Raw genomic sequence first — 22858 nt, 5'->3', positions numbered from 1 at the left:
CTCTCCTCTCCCTTTCTGCTCTCTCCATTAGCTCTCCCCGTTTCCTCCATCCTCATATCTCATCTCACTCACCCGTAATGCTTTCCTCTGTCTCTCCCCTCCCCCACGTTCCCCTCCTTCATTCTCTCTCCACTCTCCCCCACGTGTATTTTTGCATTATCTCCACCCCCCACATCTCCCACCTCCACTCTTACCCGCTCTCGTTTGCTCTCCTCACCACCCCCCATTTCTCTGCCTCTCCACTCTCCCTCGCATTAACCCCACAGCCTCTGCCTGGATGTTGGTGAGGGCGGTGCCTGGCGACAATTCCAGACGGGATCGATTGTTGCAGCATCGCATTCGTTTCTAGAATGTGCGAGGTTGTGCCCCTGCAGAAGCGGGCTGCTCGGATGAGTATCCTCTCGTGCAATCATACCGATCAAAATAATCGTAAACAGACCATAATCAGAATAATACGCATGCGATAACAATGATAATAGCCATGCCATAATAACAATAATACACATTACCTAATAATACTACTAATAGCTAGGCCATAACAATACACATTCCTTAATAACAATGATAACAGCCAGGCCATAATAACAATAATACACATTCCATAATAACAATGACAATAGCTAGGCCATAATAAGAGCCAGATTATTTATTCACATAATCTCTATTGTGATACTAAACATTTCTGGAAGCCCCGCGTTCTGGCATTTTCTTCTTAAAGACATTTAATAGCACCTTTATACACGTAAAATACGCTTTTAGCTTAGTTAAATAAATACAAATGCAATTAATTAAACCATATATATCATGTACAAGCTATGCGCTCAATTCTCGCGTCCGTTGTCTAAAAAAAATAAGAAAAATTCTCTCTCACGCACAAATCACAGATTTAATTGTGCTGCTGCTGCTGCTGTTATGATCCGAGTTGTGAGATTAGCCGAGGTGACCACCCCTTAATTCATGGTCGTTCGCGGGCAGATGAAGGCTCGAGCCATCGCGGCAGGGAAGGGCCCTGCACCATGGCACCGCGGGCTCGAGGCACTCACGACGAAGCGTGACGATGCCAAGGAGGACGGCCTCGTCGAGGGACAGCAAACATCACGGAGGCCGGGGAGTCGTTGACAGAGTGGCAATCGACAAGCGCGGACATCTTCGGAGATCAGAAGGGAAACATCTCGAATATTTAACGAGCAGGAGGCTTTCGCGACCAATATTATTCATACTGAAGGTTTCTGGGTTAGATCGCGTAAGTGTAAATGTTGTGTCGTAACCCTCCACCACCCGACACAGCCAGTAAGGGATTTGTCACGTGAACAAAACGCGCCAATGAGTGACCACTTCAGCCCGCCGGTGTGTTGGAGAGTAAACACACAACATTTACAATTCCCCACATTGCTGCTCTTCTCAACACCGTGGCCGTGATGCTTTCCATTTCTTGAGCACACTTTAATTCCGATATTGGGAAGCCGTTGGAGCTATGCACTTTTACATCGTATAAGGTCGTGCTCATTACACACAAAGTGCTTTACCACAAATGCACCACGATGCCACGCTCATCTCGTCAAGGAGCGTAAACCATCACGTGAACTCCGCTCATCCTTGCAGCAGACTTTGGCTAATCATCGAACAAAGGCGGTGGTCACCGCATCGCGCGCTTTCAGCTGCACTTCTTTTGCGGCCGTCTGGAACGCTCTTCCTTCCGAGATAATGGAGCCACTGAAGCTGTGCACTTTCAAATCTCGATTGAAAACTCATTTAATTAGAACTGCTTTTTGTGTTTAGTTTGTTGTCCTTCCCCCGCACCTCCGATTACCACGTTGGCTATGTACTGTGCGAAAGAAGTTCAACACGCGTACTTAATATGCATTCATTCAAATCGCAAGGACTTGTTGGAAAGCGTTATAGAATGCGTGCATTTCCTTAAATACATTTTCGTCCTTGATTTGCATGAGGTTTAAAACACACACATATACAGTCGCCACAATATGTTGCCCTCCTAACACCCACTCGTGACCTTGACTGGTAAACATATTCCTAATTTCGTAACCACACATTTCTCTTCATCTCACTAAGCCGATTTGTGCCCAAATATCACGTGATATGCCTTGGGAAGTATTTACTTTCGGCAAAAAAAACCCCAGGGGATTAACACAATCCGCTTGTCCACGGCAATTACTCTCCCGTGCTGTGAGTGTGCGGCGAGTTCAGTCGCGGAGGGTGATTCTGAGTCCAAGCGCCGGCTGAGAGAGAGTCGTGCTCGGTTGGACTGGGCTGTGGATGATTTTGCGTCGAAACGGAGGCCCCCTCGCGTCCCAGCTGCCTTGGCTGGACCATTGCAGCTCGCTGCAGTTCCGAGTCGGGGTGGCAGTGTCCCGGAGTTTTCTGGCTCTGGCTCCGCTGGCTCTGATGGCTCACTCAAAACCAGCTCCAGGCTGGCTCTGGGCTGGCTCTGATGGCTCACTCAGCACCAGCTCCAGGCTGGCTCCAGCCTGGCTCTGATGGCTCACTCAGCACCAGCTCCAGGCTGGCTCTGGGCTGGCTCTGATGGCTCACTCAGCACCAGCTCCAGGCTGGCTCCAGCCTGGCTCTGATGGCTCACTCAGCACCAGCTCCACGCTGGCTTTGGGCTGGCTCCAGGCTGGCTCTGATGGCTCACTCAGCACCAGCTCCAGGCTGGCTCCGTCTGGCTCTGGTAGCTAAGAGAGACTCCCAACTCCACGTTGGCTTCAACCGCTGCTCCACCTCCAGATACTTTTACCTGGCTCCGGCTCCCGAGCTTTACAAAGTGTAACAAAACCAGCCGTGCATTTTCTCGACAGTCATAGCATTATCCCGAGGAAGTTTTTGCTAACAAAAAGTACGTACGTGTAATTATGCATCCACGGATAACCGGATGTCGCCCTGAGCCAGAAGAGTGCAGGCGGCATGGCGGAACAATCCGCTGCAGTCTCGTGCAGTCTCGTGCACCACCGCGACTCCTCCTCGAGCGGGGAGTTCCGAAACGTCCCCAACTACTCCCGACGACCCCACGTGAGTCTCCAGCTCCACTGTCTGCGGACCGTCGCCCACCGCGTGCACTGCGTGGTGTGTGCACAGTGGGGCGGCTGGTGACTTCCTCACTCAGATTGAGCCTCGGATTCAAGAACCCTCGCCAAGACAATCCCAGCGCCACGTGCTCTCCGGGTCTCGAGATGCGTGGTTGCTGTGCAGCGCCACGCACAGCAGGTGGCACGCGTGTTGTAGCTGCCCTGGAGCGGTGGCGCTGTGGTTAGGGCACTGCGCCACTAAATCGGCCATCCGAGTTCGATTCCCGCTCAGGATTAATATCAGCATCGAATATTTGAACCCGTCATGGACCTCACGTAGGTTGACAAAGGCGGTCGGGCGTGGTGCTGGCCACCCACCGCCTCGTGTGCCGTGCCGGCCTTCACGGGTGCTCGCTAACAGCACTTGCCCCAACAGTCTGGGCAGGCTATACGGTAGGTATCTTTGTCTTTGTAGCTGCTCCGGTGTCGGTAACCCTGGCTCTTGCTTCCTCTGCCTCCGTGTTTGTCTCTCTTGCTCCGTCGCTCTTCCGCTTCTCCGTCGTGGGTTGTTGACTGCTGCTCGTGACATCTCAGACGGCATCAGGCAACACCTCAAGGGCGATGCTGCAGATAAGAACGGGAGCCACTCTTTTGTACTCTCAACAGGAAACCAAAAAATGTTGTTTAAGAAGCTTGACTCTGCCGATCAGCTGGCCTGCTGAAACGCGAGGCATGAGTCCGCTTGACTGAATTGGTTGTTGAAGGAAAAAATAATAAATTAAGTAAACATGGACGATTGTATATTTCCCACAAAGCTCAGCATTCGTGCTTGCTTCATGAGTTTCTGTCGCAGCTCGAGCAACTGTTGTGTTCACATGGCGCAGCGTGGGAGGGCAGGAGATGTGGGATGTGATGGATGGAAGAAAAAAACCCAGAAACGTTGTCGGAGCAGCCTTTCCTCACGTAACCTTCGTGGGTGGCGAGAGCTACAGCGGAATGCACGGCCGACGAGAAAATTGCACCCTTTACTTATTTCGCTTTGCGTTTTGGCACTTGGTATTTTTCGTTTGTTTGGTTTTTTGATGCAGGCGATGACCACTCGATGCACGCGTGAGGAATCGCCTCCAAGCTGCTCTTTGGGGACAGCTGTGGTGGCGAGGGCTTTTTGCTCCACTTTCTCCTTCGCGACGTTTCACCTGCCGGTTTTTTTTTTAAAGAGATTTTCTAATTTGACTTTTTTTTATTATCCTTCGTTGCTCACCCCGTAAACAAGGCCACGCTTCTTACAGAGCCGTCACAGACTCGGCAATGAGCCCGCTTCGAGTACATCCACTTCCCATCCCTACTCGAGCATCGCCCAAGCCAAGTTTAAATTCAGCACCTTTCAGCTGTATCGATGTAAATCAGCTCAAGCTTACCGTGAATCACGAAGCTTCTGTGTGGCCACCCCCACTCTGACCCCCCCTCCTCCCCCACTCGCTTCTCCCCACGCCCCCTGTGAAAACAGACGTCGCTCCGTGTAGCAGCGTCGACGCCCTAACGTCACATCTCCTCCTCCCTCTCCTCATCTCTGCTGTCCCTTTGCAAGCGTTTTTCTCCGTTCCTTTGTCAGCGTTTTCCTCGTATTATTATTTCCCAATGTTTCTCTTCTCTCTTCCATTTTTCTCGTTACTTTGTGTGTGTGTGTTGTTCCCATTCATTACATCCTCACCTCTACTGCGCTCCCACGCTGCGCCATGGGTAATTACTCGTGCTACAACGGAAACTCACTAAACACGCACTATTGCTGAGCTTTGTCTGAAACATCCGAACATCCATGTACACCTCAACAGGCAATGAGCCTTCCGGACGAATGTCTCAGAGCAAAATGCGTTTCAGCAGGCCAGCTCGTCAGCAGAGTCAAGACTCTTAAAGCAAATTCTGTTGCTATGGGTGCCAAATGTTAATGGCAGGATCCATGCACGTGAGCTATGGGCCCCATCAAAGCAAAACAAATGCATATAAAATGTATTAATAGTATATTTAAAATGGGACACTCACTGCTGCCTAGACAGTCAGTTAGACGTCAGTTGTTAGTGTGGAGGATGTGAAGGTTGTTGAAAATGTGCATCATACAGAGGATTGTGAGAAGCTAAAGAGCTGACATTGTATTTATCACGATGAGTTTTTCTTAAAGACTAAATACGAATATAAAATAAATCTGGAAGAATGTAAAGTGCAGGAGAGAGGAGGAACGGCAATGGTCAGGCGTAGTGAGTTCACGCAAGATTCGGAGTGCATATATGGAAAAGAAGCTTCTGGCTATTAAATATAAAGTATGCGGAAGGATGCCAGGAATTTCATGACAGCATTAGGGCCTTGGAAGTTCGACGAGGGGCTGGTGGCAGGAAAGCGCTCTCAACGTAGACGCAAATCAGGAAGAGGCAGGGAGGAGGCTTTGACGGGTGGGGTTCGGCGCGCAGGATGATTGAGTGCGGTTTTCTGACAGTGGCGTCCAGAGGTCAGCAATATAACGGAAGAGCCGAAGGCAGATGGTGGAATATTATAAGAGTTGGAAGCTTGGGAGATCGGGAGGTATCCACTGTCCAGCACAACTACAGAATTTGGCGCAGGGGTGGAGGGCCTTTGTGTGTACAGCCTGTTCTATATCGCGGTAGCTGCGTCCCGGAAGAGCAACGCGTTATGGAAACATCGCGTAATAATATAGAGTATCGGGGTAAAGCACAGTCGGCGATAACACGTGAGATGCGTACCGCAGGCTGAACAAAGACAGGCGCGTGAGTAGCATCTCGAAGCATCAAGCGGCATCCCAATGCCTCGTGTGATGATGCTACGCGGAGGCAGCCGTACGACCGCCGATTCCTACTCGTGCGATGCAATCCCGTTTACTCGATCGTTTATATCCAATTCGAATCCGCGTTGTAAATAGATATGAAAAAAATTGTACCCGAATGCATGAATCGCGTGATGAAAACACGCGTTTTAGAAGCACGGACTGTACATTGGAACTTCTTTCGCACCGTACGTAGCCAAACGTGCTATTCGGAGATGTGCGGGGAGAGCAGGCCAGACACTGGCACGACTTCACGTGGCCTGTGGCCACTCGGGGCCTACAACTTCGAATCTGCCGGTCGCCGTGAAAACAAAAATGTTATCCGCAGCGCTAATTGGGCACGAGAGGGGAGTGAATATTTTTTTTCTAGCTGGCAACTCCGTACAATATTTCGATTCTGTCGCTGTGGTAAACGCGAGCTCCCGCGCGACAACATGTACGGGCCTTTTATGGATGACGCTGAGGTGTGGCACCTCGAGTTAGCCGCCGATTTTATCGGATTGTTCTCTTGGGCGAGGGAGCGGTTGGTTCCCCGACCCCGATCCAGCAGAAGGAAGTGTGTGTGGCGGGTGTGGCGCTCTCAGTGGCGTCGGTTGTGATAACCTCGTGACCTCGACGTCACCGTTAAACAATGTGCAGACGGTCAACCCAGTGGAATGGCAATACGAGGCCCTGTGAATGAGGACACGTGCCTACCGACCTGTGATGTCGGGCAGCGTGTCTCTGGTTGGAAGCCGACACCGCAGCTTTCGTCGGAAAACGTGCAGAAAGAAAGTACAACTTTTTAAAAACTGGGACGTTGTAGAAATGTTCTTTTTCATTATGAAATATCTGAATGCCTTCACGCGCTAATGTTTGGGAAGTATGAAGTATACAATTCTAATTTACAGTCCTCTGTAAGCCCACTGTTTGAGGAAACTCCCCCCCCGCTCCTCAACACTGTGTTATTCAAGGGGGTTGTTTGACCATACTTCACCATGATGGTCAATGTGCGGGTTGATAGATGAGCGCAAAGACCTGTAGTTAAGATATCACTCACCACTGATGTTACTAAACTCAACTTTTTATTTTACCAGGTAAGGCCGCACTGAGCTATGGAGATATTTTTCCAGAAGCGACGTAGCTATCACAAATGATGGCTCGACTCAGTGGGCTTCTCACGTGGAAATGTATGGCAGTGAAATACTCCTAAAGGCACGTTTATCAATGTGGAGGGGAAAAACCGAAGGGCTCTGAGAAAAAATCTACGCGCCCACGGGGAGAGAGAGACGTGCAAACTCCAAATACAGGGTGCTTCAAAAAAATGTTAACACTTACATAAGACTATCGTTTTTAATGGTAAAAGAACAGATAATACACTGTAACATGATAAGAAATATACGTTAACAGCTTCAAAAAGTCTCCACTTGTTCAACACGTGCCTGCAATCTTCTCCAGGTGGTTTCCAGAGCACCAGAGTCACATTTCTCGTGATATTGTTGCAAACACTCAGGAGTGTTAACATTTTTTTGAAGCACCCTGTACACAACAGGCGTCAGGGTCGGGATCGAACCTCCGACCTCCTGCATACCAGGCGAGCTAGTTGACATTCTGGTCGTAACCAGGCCCACAGCTGCAGTGTGCTCACACCACTGCTCCTCCTGGACACAAATGCATAATTTGGGGTCTGAAAAATGTGCCCATTACTGGCAGCCCCATGTATGGAGCCCTCTGCGTGCGATGAATCACCAACGGATGGAGGGAAACGGCGGTTCGCGTTGGGCGTGGCGCCGTGGTGAGTAATGCACTGCACTGTGACCACGATGATATTCCTTCAACGGTTCGCGTTTGCTACAAGGTAAAGTCATCATAATAATGATGATTTTAGATTTGTAAGGCGCATTTAATCCAAGGATGCCAAATGCGCCACCCTGTATGGAAGCAGGGAAATGAGACAGAGCCAATAGCCTAAACGACCCACAATTATGGGGAAACGGGACATTTTAAAAACGTTACTTTTCAGGGAAGATTTAAATATCTATAAAGAATCTCATTGTCAGAGGCACCGCGTTCCATAGACTTGGAGCTGCGCTGTCATGTCCACACAGCACAGCGGGGATATTATTGCATCCAAATTGAAAACGTGAAACCACTGTCCACCATGCTTCATAATTCGACCTAATTGTGAAAAGTGTGTGGATTTCTCTCCAGCGCGTGGCAACCTTAATACATTCGGCCGCCTCGGGTGGAGGAGGGCGTACGACACACACCAGCGATGTACTCAACGTGGCCGATGTGACCCCCAACAACAGCAACACAACAATTTTGAATCATAACAACAACGACCATAACAATGGGTCTCGAGAAGCTAGCGCGCATGCGTTCACATTTTCTACCAACTTAACAATGGTGACAGGAAAATAGGAGTCTCGCTCTCTCGGGCACTCTCTTGCAAGCGTTACGCCCCAGCAGAACCCCCAAAGGGCGTTACGCGCGATTACAAATAGCGGTCACCCGTTAACTCACTTGTGTGGTCGAACCTCAAGTGATGACACACTTACACTCGCTCTCTCTCTCGCTTTCTCAAGTTTCCCTTCCCCTTAAAACACCCATTTCCCTCTCGCCTGGCACGCGCGCACACACGCACTCCTGACAAGTGGCATTGCACGGCAGCCACACACACACACTCTCTTGCGCGTCTTCTTAAAACTCCAGCCGTCCTCGAGTTCCCGCGTTTCCTCTCCGCCGGGTGTCCTCGTAAACGTCGTCTTTCATCTCGAGGAAGAATGTCGGCGCAAAGTCTCTTCGCTGCCATCGCACTGGCCCTGTCGTTGATCTGCGGTGAGTTCAACAAAAATATTACGTTAAAAAACGGTACCTTCTTATCCGTTTGAATTATTGTAAAAAGAAGCAGATGCGGTGTTCAGTTAATCCAAGCGGTTGGGTAACTCTAAATAGCTGTCAACTCATATGGTTTACCCCGTATACTTGTACAGGGAAATTGCGTTTTCAGGTCCATACGTCGTACAGCCGTTTCAGTATGGACAAAAATTATATATTTGTCTATTTTAATTTTAGAACTTTCGTGACTGCAGGAATTATTATTTGTTTGTTAACCGAAAGAAACAAATAACCGAAAGAAACAAATAATAATTTGTCTATTTGTTTGTGTTTCTCCCTTGTGGGACGTTGTCGGATGAAACTTGAGATTTATAATGGCACGGGGTGAATAATAATGTCTGAATTGGTCTGTAATAAGGTAGGGCACTGATAAGGGGTTGACAGGTTTGACTATTTTCTGCGCTTTCATCGTAAGGGGGTCGACTGAATTCATTGTTAGCCGTGCCCTTTCTCAAAGGCACCAGCGACCATGACATTCCTTCCATTGAGCTCGATCCATTGTTTTTTTTCTTACCAATTAAGGACCCGTTAAATATGTCCATTGAATCACATTGTTAATCTTGCTGATTCAACGTAATTCTCGCACCAAGTAATGTTCCCAGACAAAATATAATGACTCAAGATCGACGTATGACACGTTCGTTGGAACGTTCCTTGCGTTGTTTCCTCGTCGAGTATTTGGCCAAACGTAAAATTCAGCAGTATACAGCATTCCACACTTGTTCAAATGAATCACCTTTCCCTTTAAAAAGAAGTCGCGTTATCTTCACGAGCTATTCATTTGAGTCATTTTGTGAAAACTTGTATTTATATGGAGGCGTTTTTGTCCCCCTCCCCCCATCTACATATATAAAAGTAAACGCTTGTCATCCCTCCTAATGAATTACGTTGAAACGCACGTTACCTCGGACAGGTTTGTTTTTACAAGTAACATTTGGCTCTCACCAACATCCACTCTCGTGGAGGAAACGCGTCCTGGCAGTTAACGGAGTGGTCGCGCACCCGGGCACGTGCCACGTGAGTCGTGTCCGTGTCACGTGACGCGTGCCGCGCAGCCCCTCTGATTGGTCGGAGGTTGTTGTTGGTGGATGGGGCAAGTGCCGGATGAAGCTAGTGCGGGGCCTGTAACATGTGTTGTAAAGGGCCCTAAATAAAAACACATAGATATTAAAACACAAATTATTAACTTGCATGATTAAGTAATTGTATTCTTTTCATTTGCTAGACAGCCAGATAATACGACAAATCGCTAACCTTAAACACCCAGTCGTTCATAAAAGTTGAAGGCAGTATAGTACTATGGTAATAGAGCAAGTGCAGAATCACTGAACCGGAATTGTTATCTTGAAAGCATTTGGCGCGGGGCTCTTGAAAGTGCGGGGCCCGTAGCTACTACATGTGTAGCTACTACATGTGTAGTAGCTATTACATGTGTAGCTAATTTTGCTAAACGATAATTAATCCGGCACTGGATGGGACCAACCACGACGCGCCTCGGCTTGAATCGCAGACGGCACACGACGTTTAATCGCTTTAGACTATCGTCATTGTAGTGCGTGTTTTATGTGGCGCTGCACTCTGATGTTGTAGGAGAAAACATTTATTAAAAAGTCTATTTAATTAAGTAGAACGTGTTGTCTATATTTATTAAAGGTTGCGCATTTTGACGTGACGTCACATTTCTCACCCCCCCCCCCCTCGTCACACATCGTCACAAATGTCTGACCCCCCCCCCCCCCAGGTGCGTGACGTCATTTATGGACGGCCCCTTAACACAACTTCCCAGGCACTCCCGCCTGCCTGTTATGCATATTTTTACATTTAAAAGCTCAGTAATGTACGTGTGCATGTTGAACTTCTTTCGCACCGTACATAGCCAAACGTGCTGATCGGGATGCGGGGGAAGGACAACAAACTTAACCCACAAAAATAAGTTCTAAAAGAAATGCGTTTTCAATCCTAATTTAAAAGTGCATAGCTCCAGGAAGAGCGTTCCAGACGGCCGCCGAAGCGCATCTGAAAGCGTGCGATGCCTCAATTTCAACCTTAGCGTGAGTTCTAACAGTGCCCCGCTGGAGGAAAGCCAAATTCAAGTGTTGAACTTAACCATGCCCCAGATATGACCGCATTCTCTCCATCCATGGCATAACCATAACTCACATTGTAACGCCACCCTGATTCTGACCACGACCCAACTTTCGTGTTTGTTCGACGGCTAGCCGAAAGCCGCTGCCGCTACGAGGATGTTGACCGGGCCTCGACTGACGGTGGTTTATCCTCCTTGACGAGATCGGCAAGGTATCGCGCAAGCGCTTTGTGTGCGATGAGCGCGATGTTCGGTCGGTGATGTCACGAGCGTCGTGATTTCTCGCTTAGCAGAGTGGGCCACGTGACGACGGCTGCTGCCACCTTCCACGCCAGTGTTGTTGAATGCAGGGTGGCATTGTTGTTGTTGTTTGTGTGTGTGTTGTCTCTGTTCTCACAGTGGCGCGAGCACAGGACAGCCCTGGCCTGCTGCAGCAGGTGAACGTGTCGGAAGGGGAGACGGCCACCCTCACCTGTGGATATAACCTCAGTGTGATGACCGACGTGTCAGAGGTCAAGTGGCACATTCAACGGGACCAGAACATTGTGAGTTGTTACACTGACGCGGGCCCTATATCCTTGCGGCTCGTTCACATTGGCGACTGTGAATTCTCTGGAGGGACCGTGCCGCTATTGGCGTTGGTTCAAACGACAGAAGGCACTCGCCTACTTACGTGCACGAGCAAGTATCAATTCCAAAGTAATCAGTGCAAGGAGTTCCATAATTGTTGTCGTAGAAAAGGCTGGATTTACTTCAAGACATTATCCGGATAAAGTTTGTACTTAAAGATGTTTTTACAGCCCTTGCCAGGATAGTGTATGTATATTTATATATAGCTCTTTTTCAGAAGTGACCTGGCCACAAATGATAGCTCAACGAAGTGGCTTAACATGTGGAAATGTACAGCAACCAAATACTCTAAACGCGTGATGTTGATTCTAAATGTGGAGGGGAAAATCGGAGGACCTGGAGAAAAATCCACGCGACCACGGTGAGAGAGAGACACTTAAACTCCAAATATACAGCAGGCGCCATGGTCGGAATCGAACCTACAAACTCCTGTATACTAGGCGACGTAGTTAACATCTCGCCACCGCGCCGACCAGTATGTTGAACTTAATTCGCACCGTGCGTAGCCAACTGTGCTCATCGGAGGGTGTGCTTGGAAAGACGACAACTAACGTCAGCCTTTGCTACAAGAACAACAACAACAACAGGAACAACAACAATCATGAAACTCCTTTGTACTCCTCACATAGTGGCACCAAGATTATGCTCGCTTTGTGCATTGTCGCTGCCTTCGTCCCTTGCACCCCACCCCCTCCCTGTCCCGTCCTGTGCAAAGTGTCTCCTCCCATGCATGGCAAGCCCACGTTTTGGCAAATCTTTTGCCCACAACCTCTGTCCAATCACGGTACAGCTGTCCCTCGTTTCACGCGTCGGTGGGAGGTTGTGTTCCTGAACACGGCGCGTGTCTCAAAGTCGCGTAACATTCAAGGTAATAATTTCCCCATGAGAAATCAAGGGAATGGTTGTGGTTAAGGAAAGCACGTTATCGACAGCTCATTGTCACGTCCACATATTCCACTGGTTGCAGTCTACATATTCTCTGTACAACACTACCATACGCGTGTTAAAGAGAGTAACAAAAAACAGCCTATTTAAACAAAGACAGTAATAAAGTAAAGCTAAACGATTTTGAACACGTTAGTGAGATTGCTTGAGTGCGGTGGCGTCCTGGAGCTGATGGAGGGGTAGGAGCGGTGGGACAGTGGTCGGTGACTGGAGAAAGAGGAGCGGGAAGGAGAGAGGGCGGGGAGGTTTTCGTTCTCATCGAATGAAAGTGGCTCGCGAGAAGGAGATGCCCGACTGGTACGGCTGCCCGCACTTGTGGTGGTTGTGAGCACCGCTGGGTTAAGCTGGTGCGGGGCCTGTAGCGTGTGTTATAAAGGGGCCCTACATTTAAAAAAACACGAAAATATTAAAACACAAATGTTTTACTTGCATAGGAAAGTCATTGTATGTTGTGGGTTTACTCTCCGACACACCGGTGTGCTGAACTAGTAACGAATTGTCACGGTTTGTTAACGTGACAATCCTTACTAGTTGGCTGTGTCGGGTGGTGGCGGGTTTAAGGACGCATTTATATATTTACGCGATCTAACCCAAAAAAAACAACCTCTATTATGGACGATGTTGGTCGCGAAAGCCTTCTGCGTGTCAAATTGACAATCCAACGTTAACGTCGCTGCCGATGGGAATGGCGGACGCACGGACGCCTCACTCGATTTGACTTGCGGCAGCGAGGAGCGAGTGAGTGAGTGGTGGCCGCAGCGTTCCCCGAGCCTTAGGGGCCCCGCGCGAGGTCCCGCGACTCCTCGCGTCGACGCCGCGTCCGGCGCGACGCTCGTCAGCCACGGGAGCGGCGAGGAGGAGGAGGAGGGAGGAGGAAAAAGGGGGGAAATTTTCCGTCATCGCATTACCAAGAAACTTTGTGGGCAGCGGTGGCACGGCATTGCCGAAACTCGCATTGTACAACGCACGCTTGTAACCGCATGCTTCTCCGTTGGCGGGGCTACTCACGCTTCAGCGATCACGCAGTTGAGTCGCGCTGCTATGCCGCTGCATTTGATGAATTGCGGTTCTTGCACCGTAAGCTTGAATTGAGTGAATTCTTCCCCGACGTGACTGGTGCATTTCGAATTCGTTTTACATGCTTGGAAAGGCGGCGCGCTGCACCGTCGAATCTGCGCATTGATACTCGTGTATCATACACACGTAGTAGACGTACGAACGGGTACTAACATATTGCACGGATTTAATTTGAGTCCGAAGATGTATTTGAATCGAATGTTCTGTGTGCGGTGTGTCACATTTAAAACATATATAGATAACCTCCTTAACGAACCTTAATTGCTACCTTGACCCGAGTTGTAACAGTGCGCCTGACGCTGAGTCGAATTCCAGCGTTGAACCGAACCGTGCCCCAGATGAACTCCGCATTCTCCATCCATGTCACAACCATCGCTCATGTTGCAACTCCACCCTAACTCTGACCATGACCCGACTTTAATCTCCACCGCAATGTTTCCCCCCATTGTTTATTGATGTCCATTCGAAAAAATTCCCCGTAATTAATAATGCAACGTGGGTGTGCATTTATTTGTAACAGCTTTTTCATGTTTTTTGGGGGGGGAGGGGGGGTTTTAACCATCACAGAGCCATCATTCCGAACAAATGTCACAACGGCTTCAGACTCGCTGTACCGTAGCGTTGTCGGGCATTTCCATCAAATGCGCATCGAGGGACTTTTCATAATTCATGTTTGCTGCCTTCCATGCAACAAATGTGCCCCAGCGCCGAGAGGAAACACACCGGAGCGGCAACACCGACACACGTTCCCCTCCCAGTTTGCTTTTCTGATTCTTTCAACGCACGACAACCGTTGTGAGTGGGAATTATGAGACTTCGAGATTGCTATCACTGCGTAATACCGCAGGAGTAATTTTATTTGAGTTGGGTGGGGTGGGCGGTTCTGTCTCGGAAAGCATGAGCCGTCCAAGTCGCGCGAGATCCTGCAGATTGCATTTGCCACCAACGGCAGCCCACCACTCATCAATAATTCCCAACGTCTGAAACACCACTGCCCACGAGATCTCAGAGGCGATGGCACCCGCCGCCGGACACCTGCGCCTGTTCATGATAAAGCGCTCTTCGCACAGCCATGCTGAAAGGCACGCTCAGAATGTTGGATCGTAAAAAAATAATGAGCTTTCTTCCAGGTGGGTGCCACGGTGGCTAGGAGATGTTAACTCCCTCCCTTGGTTTACGGGAGGTCGTGGGTTCGATCCAGACCCTGACGATGCCTGGATATTTGGAGTTTGCAAGTTCTCCCCGTGAGCGCGTGGATTTTTCTCCGGGTCCTTCGGTTTTTCCCCCCTCCACATTTATAAATAAGCGTGTAGAGTAGTTGGCATTGCTGTACATTTCCACGTGATAAGCTATCAGTTGTGGCCAGATCGCTTCTGAAAAAGAGCTATGGAGCTCAATGGGCCTTCCCTGGTAAGATAACACATCTTTTTAAAGTTTATAGAAACTAAGCCAATATCGGACACACAAACTGAACCTTTATTTTCAATTGTGTGAGAACCATACGCATTCCCGTAATCCAGCGTGACTTCGTGTGGATCGCGATTCGTCAAGCGCGTGACAGCGCCCACCTATGGAAACAGCTTTTGCTCGGAAACAGAACAGCAAGTAGGTGTTGGGAAGGTCGTTTGGGGGGGGGGGGGGGGTGGGGGTTTGAGTGCTCTCTTATGCGTGTGCGTTTTATCCAGGTCCTAGTATTTCTTCTCAGATGCGTAAAGCGATCAGTAACGGAAGTTGCCAGCCAAACATGAACGGCAGAACTCTGACTAAAAGATTTCTGAGACTCCGTGAGGCTTCAGAGGTCAAGGCATGTTGTACTCTGATCCGCCTGATATACATACAGGTGGTAGTTTCGACCCCGACCCTGACGCCTGCTGCATATTTGGAGTTTGCGTGCTCTCTCTGTGGTCGCGTGAATTTTTCTCCGGCTCCCGCGGTTTTCCCCTCCAGATTTAGAAACACGCGTTTAGAGTATTTGCCATTGCTGTACATTTCCACGCTATAATTTGTGGCCAGGTGGTTTCTGAAAAAGAGCCGAATAGCTCAGTGGGGCCTTACCTGGTCAAATAAAACTCGTTAAGTTGTAGTTTATAGTTTGATCCCAGCACACAAGGGGCGATGCTTGTGAATGACGTCTCCGTGACTGCCGCAGTGCCTCGCTTGCAGGACACGGCGCATTCGCTGGCAGGCGCTACGGGGTAGGGTGCATACGTTGCAGCGACTGTTTCATATACGCGTGTGTTGACATACAGAGTGTCTCATGCGTCTGGAATCATGGGAACAATAATACCAACATGGCAATAATAACGCTTTTATTCACGGAACGCGCTCGATGCATCCAGCATTGTTCCTGACACACAACTCCAGACGAGATACCCGTCAGCAAGCACACGGCAAATTGTGTCAGAGGTCACGGTGTCACACGCGTCAAGGATGCTCTGCCGCAATTGTTCAACACACTGAATTTATCGCCCTCCACATTCGCAATCTTTTCTGTCTCCTCTCTGTTTTCTCCTTCAGCTGGTGCTCAATCCACGCTTTTGCTCTCTCTGTGTCCCCCCCCCCCTTCACTGGAACAAACTTCCCTCTCCACATCAAGCGGTCATCTTTGCTCACTAGTTTCCACTCTGCACTCAAAACTCACTTGTTGTTCCCGAGCTAACCCCACGACCCCCTTAATCTCCCCCTCGTCACTAACCATCGTTACTGTTCCCTCTTCATATTCTCATGATATGGCGATCACTCATTCCCCGTTAATTCAATCCATTAGTCATCATTTGCTGTCATCAATTGCGCTTTCACCGAATTCACGCGTCGCAGATTTGCCACCAAATTGCCTCCTCTCATCCATTCCATCTCCACCGTTACATTCAAACGTAGTGCAGTTGTTAATTCTTTGTAAAGTGCCTTGGTTTGAGGCGCTATATAAACTACGTTAAGAGATAAGGAACACACTCCGCTGCTCCTGATGCGGCTATCTGCCTTGACCAACCTGAAATGTAAAACTGTAGCCGTTGTTCTGCGTCTTGATCAGCCGTACGAAAGAATAAGAAGACCAGACCAGACGAGCCGTCAGGCTGATACCATTCCCTGACTTGAGTATAGCCACCACTGGGCCATTACCGGAAAAAACGTGCATGCCTCATCATGGCGATTCAAGGAATTCGATTTTTTTTTTATTGTAGTTGTGGTTTTTCCCCCACAGCGGCAACAAATGATAGCTCAGCGCCGTGGTTTTATCACGTGGAAATGTATAGCAGGCAAATACTCGAGACACACTTTTGAATCAAAATGTGGAGGGAAAACCCGGAGGACCCGGAGAAAAATCCACGCGACCACGGGGAGAGAGACACGCAAACTCCAAATATATACAGCAGCAGGCGTCAGGGTCGGGATCGAACCCAGGACCTCCTGCATACCAGACGAGATAGTTAGCATCTCCTCGCCACCTTGGTGCCGCCATCTCGCGTGACGTTCGCCTCTTTGCCCTCCAGCCGGTGCCCTGCATCAACAACAACAACAGCAACAACAACAACAACAGCAAGTCGGCGCCGCTGGGCCGCTTCGCGTGCACGTGGAAAGCGTCGGAGGGTCGCGCCTGGCTGGCGATCGCGCGGGCGAGGCCGGAGGACGCGGGCCGCTACGCGTGCCGCGTGGCTCACGGGAACGACACCGCGGGCGCGTCGACCCTCGGCACCGTGGTCGACCTGCTCGTGGGTGGGTGACGCGGCTGGGGGGCCGAGCAACCCCCCCCCCCCCCACTTCCCTCCCTTCCTCCTCCCCCCCTCCGCCCCCCCTCCCTCCTCCTCCCCCACGTGTAACTCTCAAACGCGCGCGTACGCACACAACGCGCGTGCCCACGCGCATGTTGAACAGTTTCGGCCGCACGGGCGCTTTATCGCGGGCAGGAACAATGGGCAAGGGATGGATGGAGGAAGTGGAGGAGGATATTTACGCAGCCCGGAGCCAGCCGAAATTTTCCAGCTTATGTTTGGTGCACGGTTCTTGCGATTTTTTTTCCCTCTACGCCAACTAAGCACACTCAGTGCGATATGGTGTGTTTTTCGGAACTTATCCCCACGTGTTATCCTGCTTGGTGATTGACGTTTCGCTCCACGGTAGCTTCTTATTCTTCCGTTCCTCAGTTCCATAGGAAGATACCCGCACCTCCGATAAGCACGGTTGGCTACGTACGGTGCGAGTTCAGCATACATCAGAATATTGATTTACGGGGCCGTCCATAAATGCCACGGGAGTTAATGACAGGGGAGTCAGCCTACGGTGCGAGTGGACTAATGGCCACCGGAGGTAATGACAGTGGAGTCAGCTTGCAGTACGAAAGGAATGATCTAGAATAGATCATTCCCTTAGAAGGAAGACAGTCGAGTCTGCTGGTAGAACGAGCGTCTAGAACCAGCAAGAAAGTTCGGGAATGGGGGCGTGGCCTCGGACGGTATTTAAGGGAGATGCGCGGGAGACTCGGGGCTGTTGCAGTGGGGGACTCCGCCTGTTCCAGTGTGAGAACGTGGCTCCTCAAATAAAGGAACCATCTCAAGACAAGTGCGTCCAAGTCGTCTTTACACAAATAAAAAAAATCACGCGAACGATCGGTGTCCCACATCTAAACCAGAACCGGTGTCTTTTCATTGCCGCCAAAAGTTATCTGATATGTGCATGTACAAGCCTGTTTTGTCAATCCTTTGCTGCGATATTTTGACCATACTTCACCACGCTGGTCAGTGCGGGCTATTGGAGATGTGAGGAGTGCCGAGCACTGTCCTGCACTGCCCACATACTCCTTGCACCTGCCTGTTACGTACGCACGGTGGTCATCCATACATACACCCACAGACGGACATTTGCGATCTACATCCACAGTACAAATATTGTACCTGCACCGACACTGTCCGCCACAACACTTGACCCTGCTTCCTTCTTAAATGATGCAGTCGAGTTAAAAAGTCACTGCCACCATCACCACTACCACCACGGCGTCTCTGGGTCGTTACGGCCCATTTCCAGTTCTGACCACCACACCGAGACACAATTGGCCATGTGAGTACCTTGTAGACCGGGTAGGGTTTATACACGCGACATACCGTATCGTCATCATCATGAACAATGTTTGCTCCCCTGTCTTTGGGTCACTGTAGGAAGGATCCCCACCGTCGTCCCGGATTCAAAAGCGCCGCTCAACAAAACGTCGACCTTCCTAGAGACCATCACTTCAACTCCCAAGATGACAGCGCCAAGCAGCGTCCCCGACCTGAGCAACGCCACCTCCTCCTCCACCACCACCAACACCACCGCCGCCGTGGAGAGCGGAGCGACCGCGGGAGTCGACCGAACCACGGTCGCGGCGGACAGACAAATCGGCACGAAAGCGCTCGCCGCGACCGACGCCTCGGCGACCCCGAGCGAGAGTCGAGCGACGTCAATGGGCACGGTGCTCCTGAGATCGACAGCCACGTCGACCGGGGGAGCGGCGGCAAAGTCTGAGCAGGGGCCCATTATCGGCATCTCCATAGCGCTGATGTGCGTCTTTGTGTTCGTTACCATCGCCATCTACTTTGTGACCACAAAAGTTTTGTCAAGATGCACGGGCCGGTAAGTTTTTTTTTGTTTGAATATATTTTTTTTTAAATGCATTCCTATTTTTTCACTGGAACCTTTGGTCTTTTTAAAACTCTGCACGTTATGTATTTTTCTCCCCAATTGTATCGCGACTGTGCTTTGGGGGTCACGGCATGAGACGGAGAATTCGAATCTGTCACAGAGCTTAGACGACCGACTTGCTACGCACAGGAACCCCGTTCAATTGCTGTACAGGCGGCTGGCTACCTGGGTTCGAACCCAGGATCTCAGCGATTCCAGCTCAGTGCTCTGACCTCAGCCATTTGTCCACCTCTGACATTTTACTCACAGAGTCAGGGTCACACGCAACACGCCCAATGTGTGCACTCTGTGCGCACATTTTTCGGCGAGTCCTCTCTCAGTGTGTTCCACAATAGAGGTTTTTTTTAAATTAAGATCGCATAAAAAATATAAATGTGTCGTTAAACCCGCCACCACCTGACACAGCCAAATAGTAAGGTTTGTCACGTAAACAGAACGTGCCAATTCGTTACTAGTACAGCACTAGTGTATAGTGTAGTGTATAGTGTAGTATACTAGTACAGCACTAACCGGTGTGTTGGAGAGCAAATCCACAAAATTTACAATCTGAGTACGACGTTTCGCCAGTAATTACAGCCAGCTTCATCAGGCGACAGCCAGATTTGTGGAGAAATACTCCCGTTTCGTTCCTTATAGATGTGATGACGTCACTTGGGAGCACTTCTCGTGCTAAGTAGCGGGGGGGGGGGGGGTTAATGAATGTCCTGGCTTTGCCAGATTGAAGAACGATGTCACCGCGTTATCGTTCACGTTTGCTGCCTTGTCGTTGTTTCTAATCGCGATGTGATTTTGTTTCGTTGCTCAGCTCGAGAAGCATACGCTTGAGTCGCGCCGTATGAGGCGAGCGAGAGAAGCAGAAGACCGGCGGAGTCATGAGGAAGACGATCGCACTCACACACTCACTCACTCACACACTCACACACTCACACACACACTCACACACTCACACACACACTCACACACTCACACACTCACTCACACACACACTCACACACACTCACACACACACTCACACACTCACACACACACTCACACACTCACACACACAAACACACACACTCACACACTCACACACACTCACACACACTCACACATACTCACACACACACTCACACACACTCACTCACACACTCACACACACACTCACACACTCACACACTCACACACACTCACTCACACACACTCACACACACACTCAACAACAACCGCCATTCGCCACTAAGTGGCGGTGACGTCACCACGACGCTTGTGCCAGGCCATGTGCACCCTGAGGCCACTTGAAGTGTCGAACGCCCGCTGGCAGGAGGTCACGGGGCAGACCCATGTGCCACGGGTCGACTGACCGAGATGACCGAGATGACTGGCTGATGCACCACCTGTGCCCCCTACTGTGCCAACTTGCTGTGCTTTAGCCACCCGGCGCTCCGCTCGTTGTTGTGAGCGTCGCTCCTCCGCCCTCCGTTGTTGTTGGGGGGCGACTGCCTCCAACTGCCCAGTAGCGTCCTTCACGAGCCTCCTCCACTGAGGCCGATCTTGACACCGCTGGTACCAGTCATCGGCAAGTCCACTCAGCTCCACGTCCTCCTGTACCACATCACTCCATCTCTTCTCTAGCCCGTGCCGCGCCCGTTTAGCCCCCTCGATCCGGCCGAACAAAAGCTGTTTAGGCATGCGGTGGCTGGGCATGCGGGCTACATGACCCAGCCAACGCAGCCTTGCCTGCCGGAGGAGCTCACTGATGGGACTTTGCCCAGATCTTTCAAGGACTTGTGAGCTCCTCACACAATCCAGCCTGGTTAAACCCAGGATGGATCGTAGGCAGGCCAGCCTAAATGTTTCCAACCGGCGAAGATGCTCCACTAGGGGGGTCCACGTTTCGCAAGCGTAGAGAAGGGAGGGAATGACCGTGGCCGAGAAGACCTGAAGCTTCGTGCGGAGCGACAGACCAGGTAGCTTCCACACAGCGTTACGCAACCGATGAAAAGATATTGCCGCTCGACTGATTCGGAGTGAGACCTCTGCTGATAAACTGGAGCGGGTCATAAGCACACTGCCCAGGTATGGGAAACTCTCCACTCTCTCCACAACTGCCCCATCACCGATTGGGAGTTGTGGGGGTGGAGTGCCCGATGGTACAAAATACCCAGGCAGGTGCTTAGTTTTGGTGGGGCTGATGGTAAGGCCCCACCTCTTAGTGGCACGCTCCAGTCTCAGCAGCAGCGTCTCCAACTCCTCCACACTCACACACTCACACACACACACTCACTCACACACACTCACACACACTCACACACACACTCACACACTCACAGACACACACTCACTCACTCACACACTGTCACACACTGTCACACACACTCACACACACTCACACACACTCACACACCGAATGCATGCACGCGCATTCACACACGTGGACAAGTCATTGAGAAATATATATATAAGAACAAAAGGTTGTACCGCTCTAAACACGAGGTAATATATATTATTTAAATGACACGTAAATGAAACGATAACAGAATTGATCAAAGAGAGAGAAAAAATCGACCAAAAAATTACGCAAAGGGAGCAAACACAGCGGGCGTTTGTTAGTCTCTTGTGAAGAAATCAAGTTGGTGAAGGAAGTTGTCAATTGTTACGCTAAATGTGTTGCGTCAGAAGCCGCAGGGCCACTCAGGAATCACGATATTCTTCTACCGATTCTCCGGTGGGTTTCAGCTTTGACAGTTAGATTATTGTCCCTCTGAATACAAACAAATGTCCAAGCTGCACAGCCTCCTGACTTAGGTAAACAATAAAACTATAAACATGAGTGGTACAATTTGTACGTGCCGCCGTGCGGAGTTTTCGTTGCATGTCAATCAAACTGCAATAAACCACCTCTCAGATGAGCACGGTTGGTTACGTACTGTGCGAAAGAAGTTCAACATACATTTTTAATGCTGGAATGTTGAAATATTAAGTTATATATTTTTGTTACGTGATTATTTTTGCGTGTGCAGCATTTAATAGTCAGGCTTAGATCGTTATTTTTCGTACGATGTCGAGCGACAGTTGACATTTCACACTGCGGGGGTTCATGAGGAAGATACTTGTGTGAGGAGCAGAGGAGTGGATGCATCGCTGCTGCCGTGATGATGATGATGCCTCTCCTTCCATTTTGTGAATCGGGCAATGGAGTGGTTCTACGTTCCACTCTTTTGACTACAGTCACCGCACACGCAGGAGTTGTGTTAATTTGCCATCTGTTTGTCAAATATCCGCGTCTGCCGAGACAAAAACCTCGCTACACTCGAGAAATTGATTTGGTCATGGACTCGGATTCGAGCCAAAGGCGTCGGCGGTGTCGGCTGAGCGCTCTGACCTCTCAGCTACGAGGCCGACCCTCTCGTCATGTGTGAGCGACTGTTGGTGGCTTGGTCAAGAGGTTGACCTTTAGTGGCGTGCGCATACCGTCTGTTGAGACTTCAATTCAGGATCTCACGGATGATGATGATGATCTGGGAATGAGGCCCTTAGTCATCTAAGACACAAGGAAAGTGACATTTTGCAATTCAATTTGTTAACCAATGCATATTGATGTTTTATCACTGTTATATTTCACGACTGATTATTTTTTTTGGACAGATTTTTCTCAGTATTTTCAAATGTCGATTTTAACATACAGTATTACATTTCTGCCCAATTAAAAACAAACTCTATATAAAACCA

General features: G+C 49.8%; 1 protein-coding gene across 1 annotated transcript; it reads left to right on the top strand.

Moving 5' to 3' along the window:
• Nucleotides 1-5915: 5915 nt before the first annotated feature.
• On the top strand, nucleotides 5916-22858 carry LOC144731303 (uncharacterized). Its single transcript, XM_078612357.1, has 5 exons — nucleotides 5916-8676; nucleotides 11222-11367; nucleotides 16966-17188; nucleotides 18625-19078; nucleotides 19953-22858. Exons 1-5 carry the CDS (start codon nucleotides 8622-8624, stop codon nucleotides 19984-19986), a joined length of 912 nt encoding a protein of 303 aa, XP_078468483.1. The 5' UTR covers nucleotides 5916-8621; the 3' UTR covers nucleotides 19987-22858.

This window comes from Lampetra planeri, chromosome 38 (assembly GCF_965212315.1).
Source record: "Lampetra planeri chromosome 38, kcLamPlan1.2.h2, whole genome shotgun sequence".
Taxonomy (NCBI): Eukaryota; Metazoa; Chordata; class Hyperoartia; order Petromyzontiformes; family Petromyzontidae; genus Lampetra; species Lampetra planeri.
This window is presented reverse-complemented; position numbering and strand designations above follow the sequence as displayed.

What these genes read in the sequence shown, in the direction of transcription:
- LOC144731303 (XM_078612357.1), top strand. Translation starts at nt 8,622, where the DNA reads ATGTCGGCGCAAAGTCTCTTCGCTGCCATCGCACTGGCCCTGTCGTTG. An exon ending in GGCCCTGTCGTTGATCTGCG is followed by an intron (nt 8,677 to 11,221) that starts GTGAGTTCAACA and finishes CTGTTCTCACAG; the next exon opens with TGGCGCGAGCACAGGACAGC. An exon ending in CGTGGTCGACCTGCTCGTGG is followed by an intron (nt 17,189 to 18,624) that starts GTGGGTGACGCG and finishes GGGTCACTGTAG; the next exon opens with GAAGGATCCCCACCGTCGTC.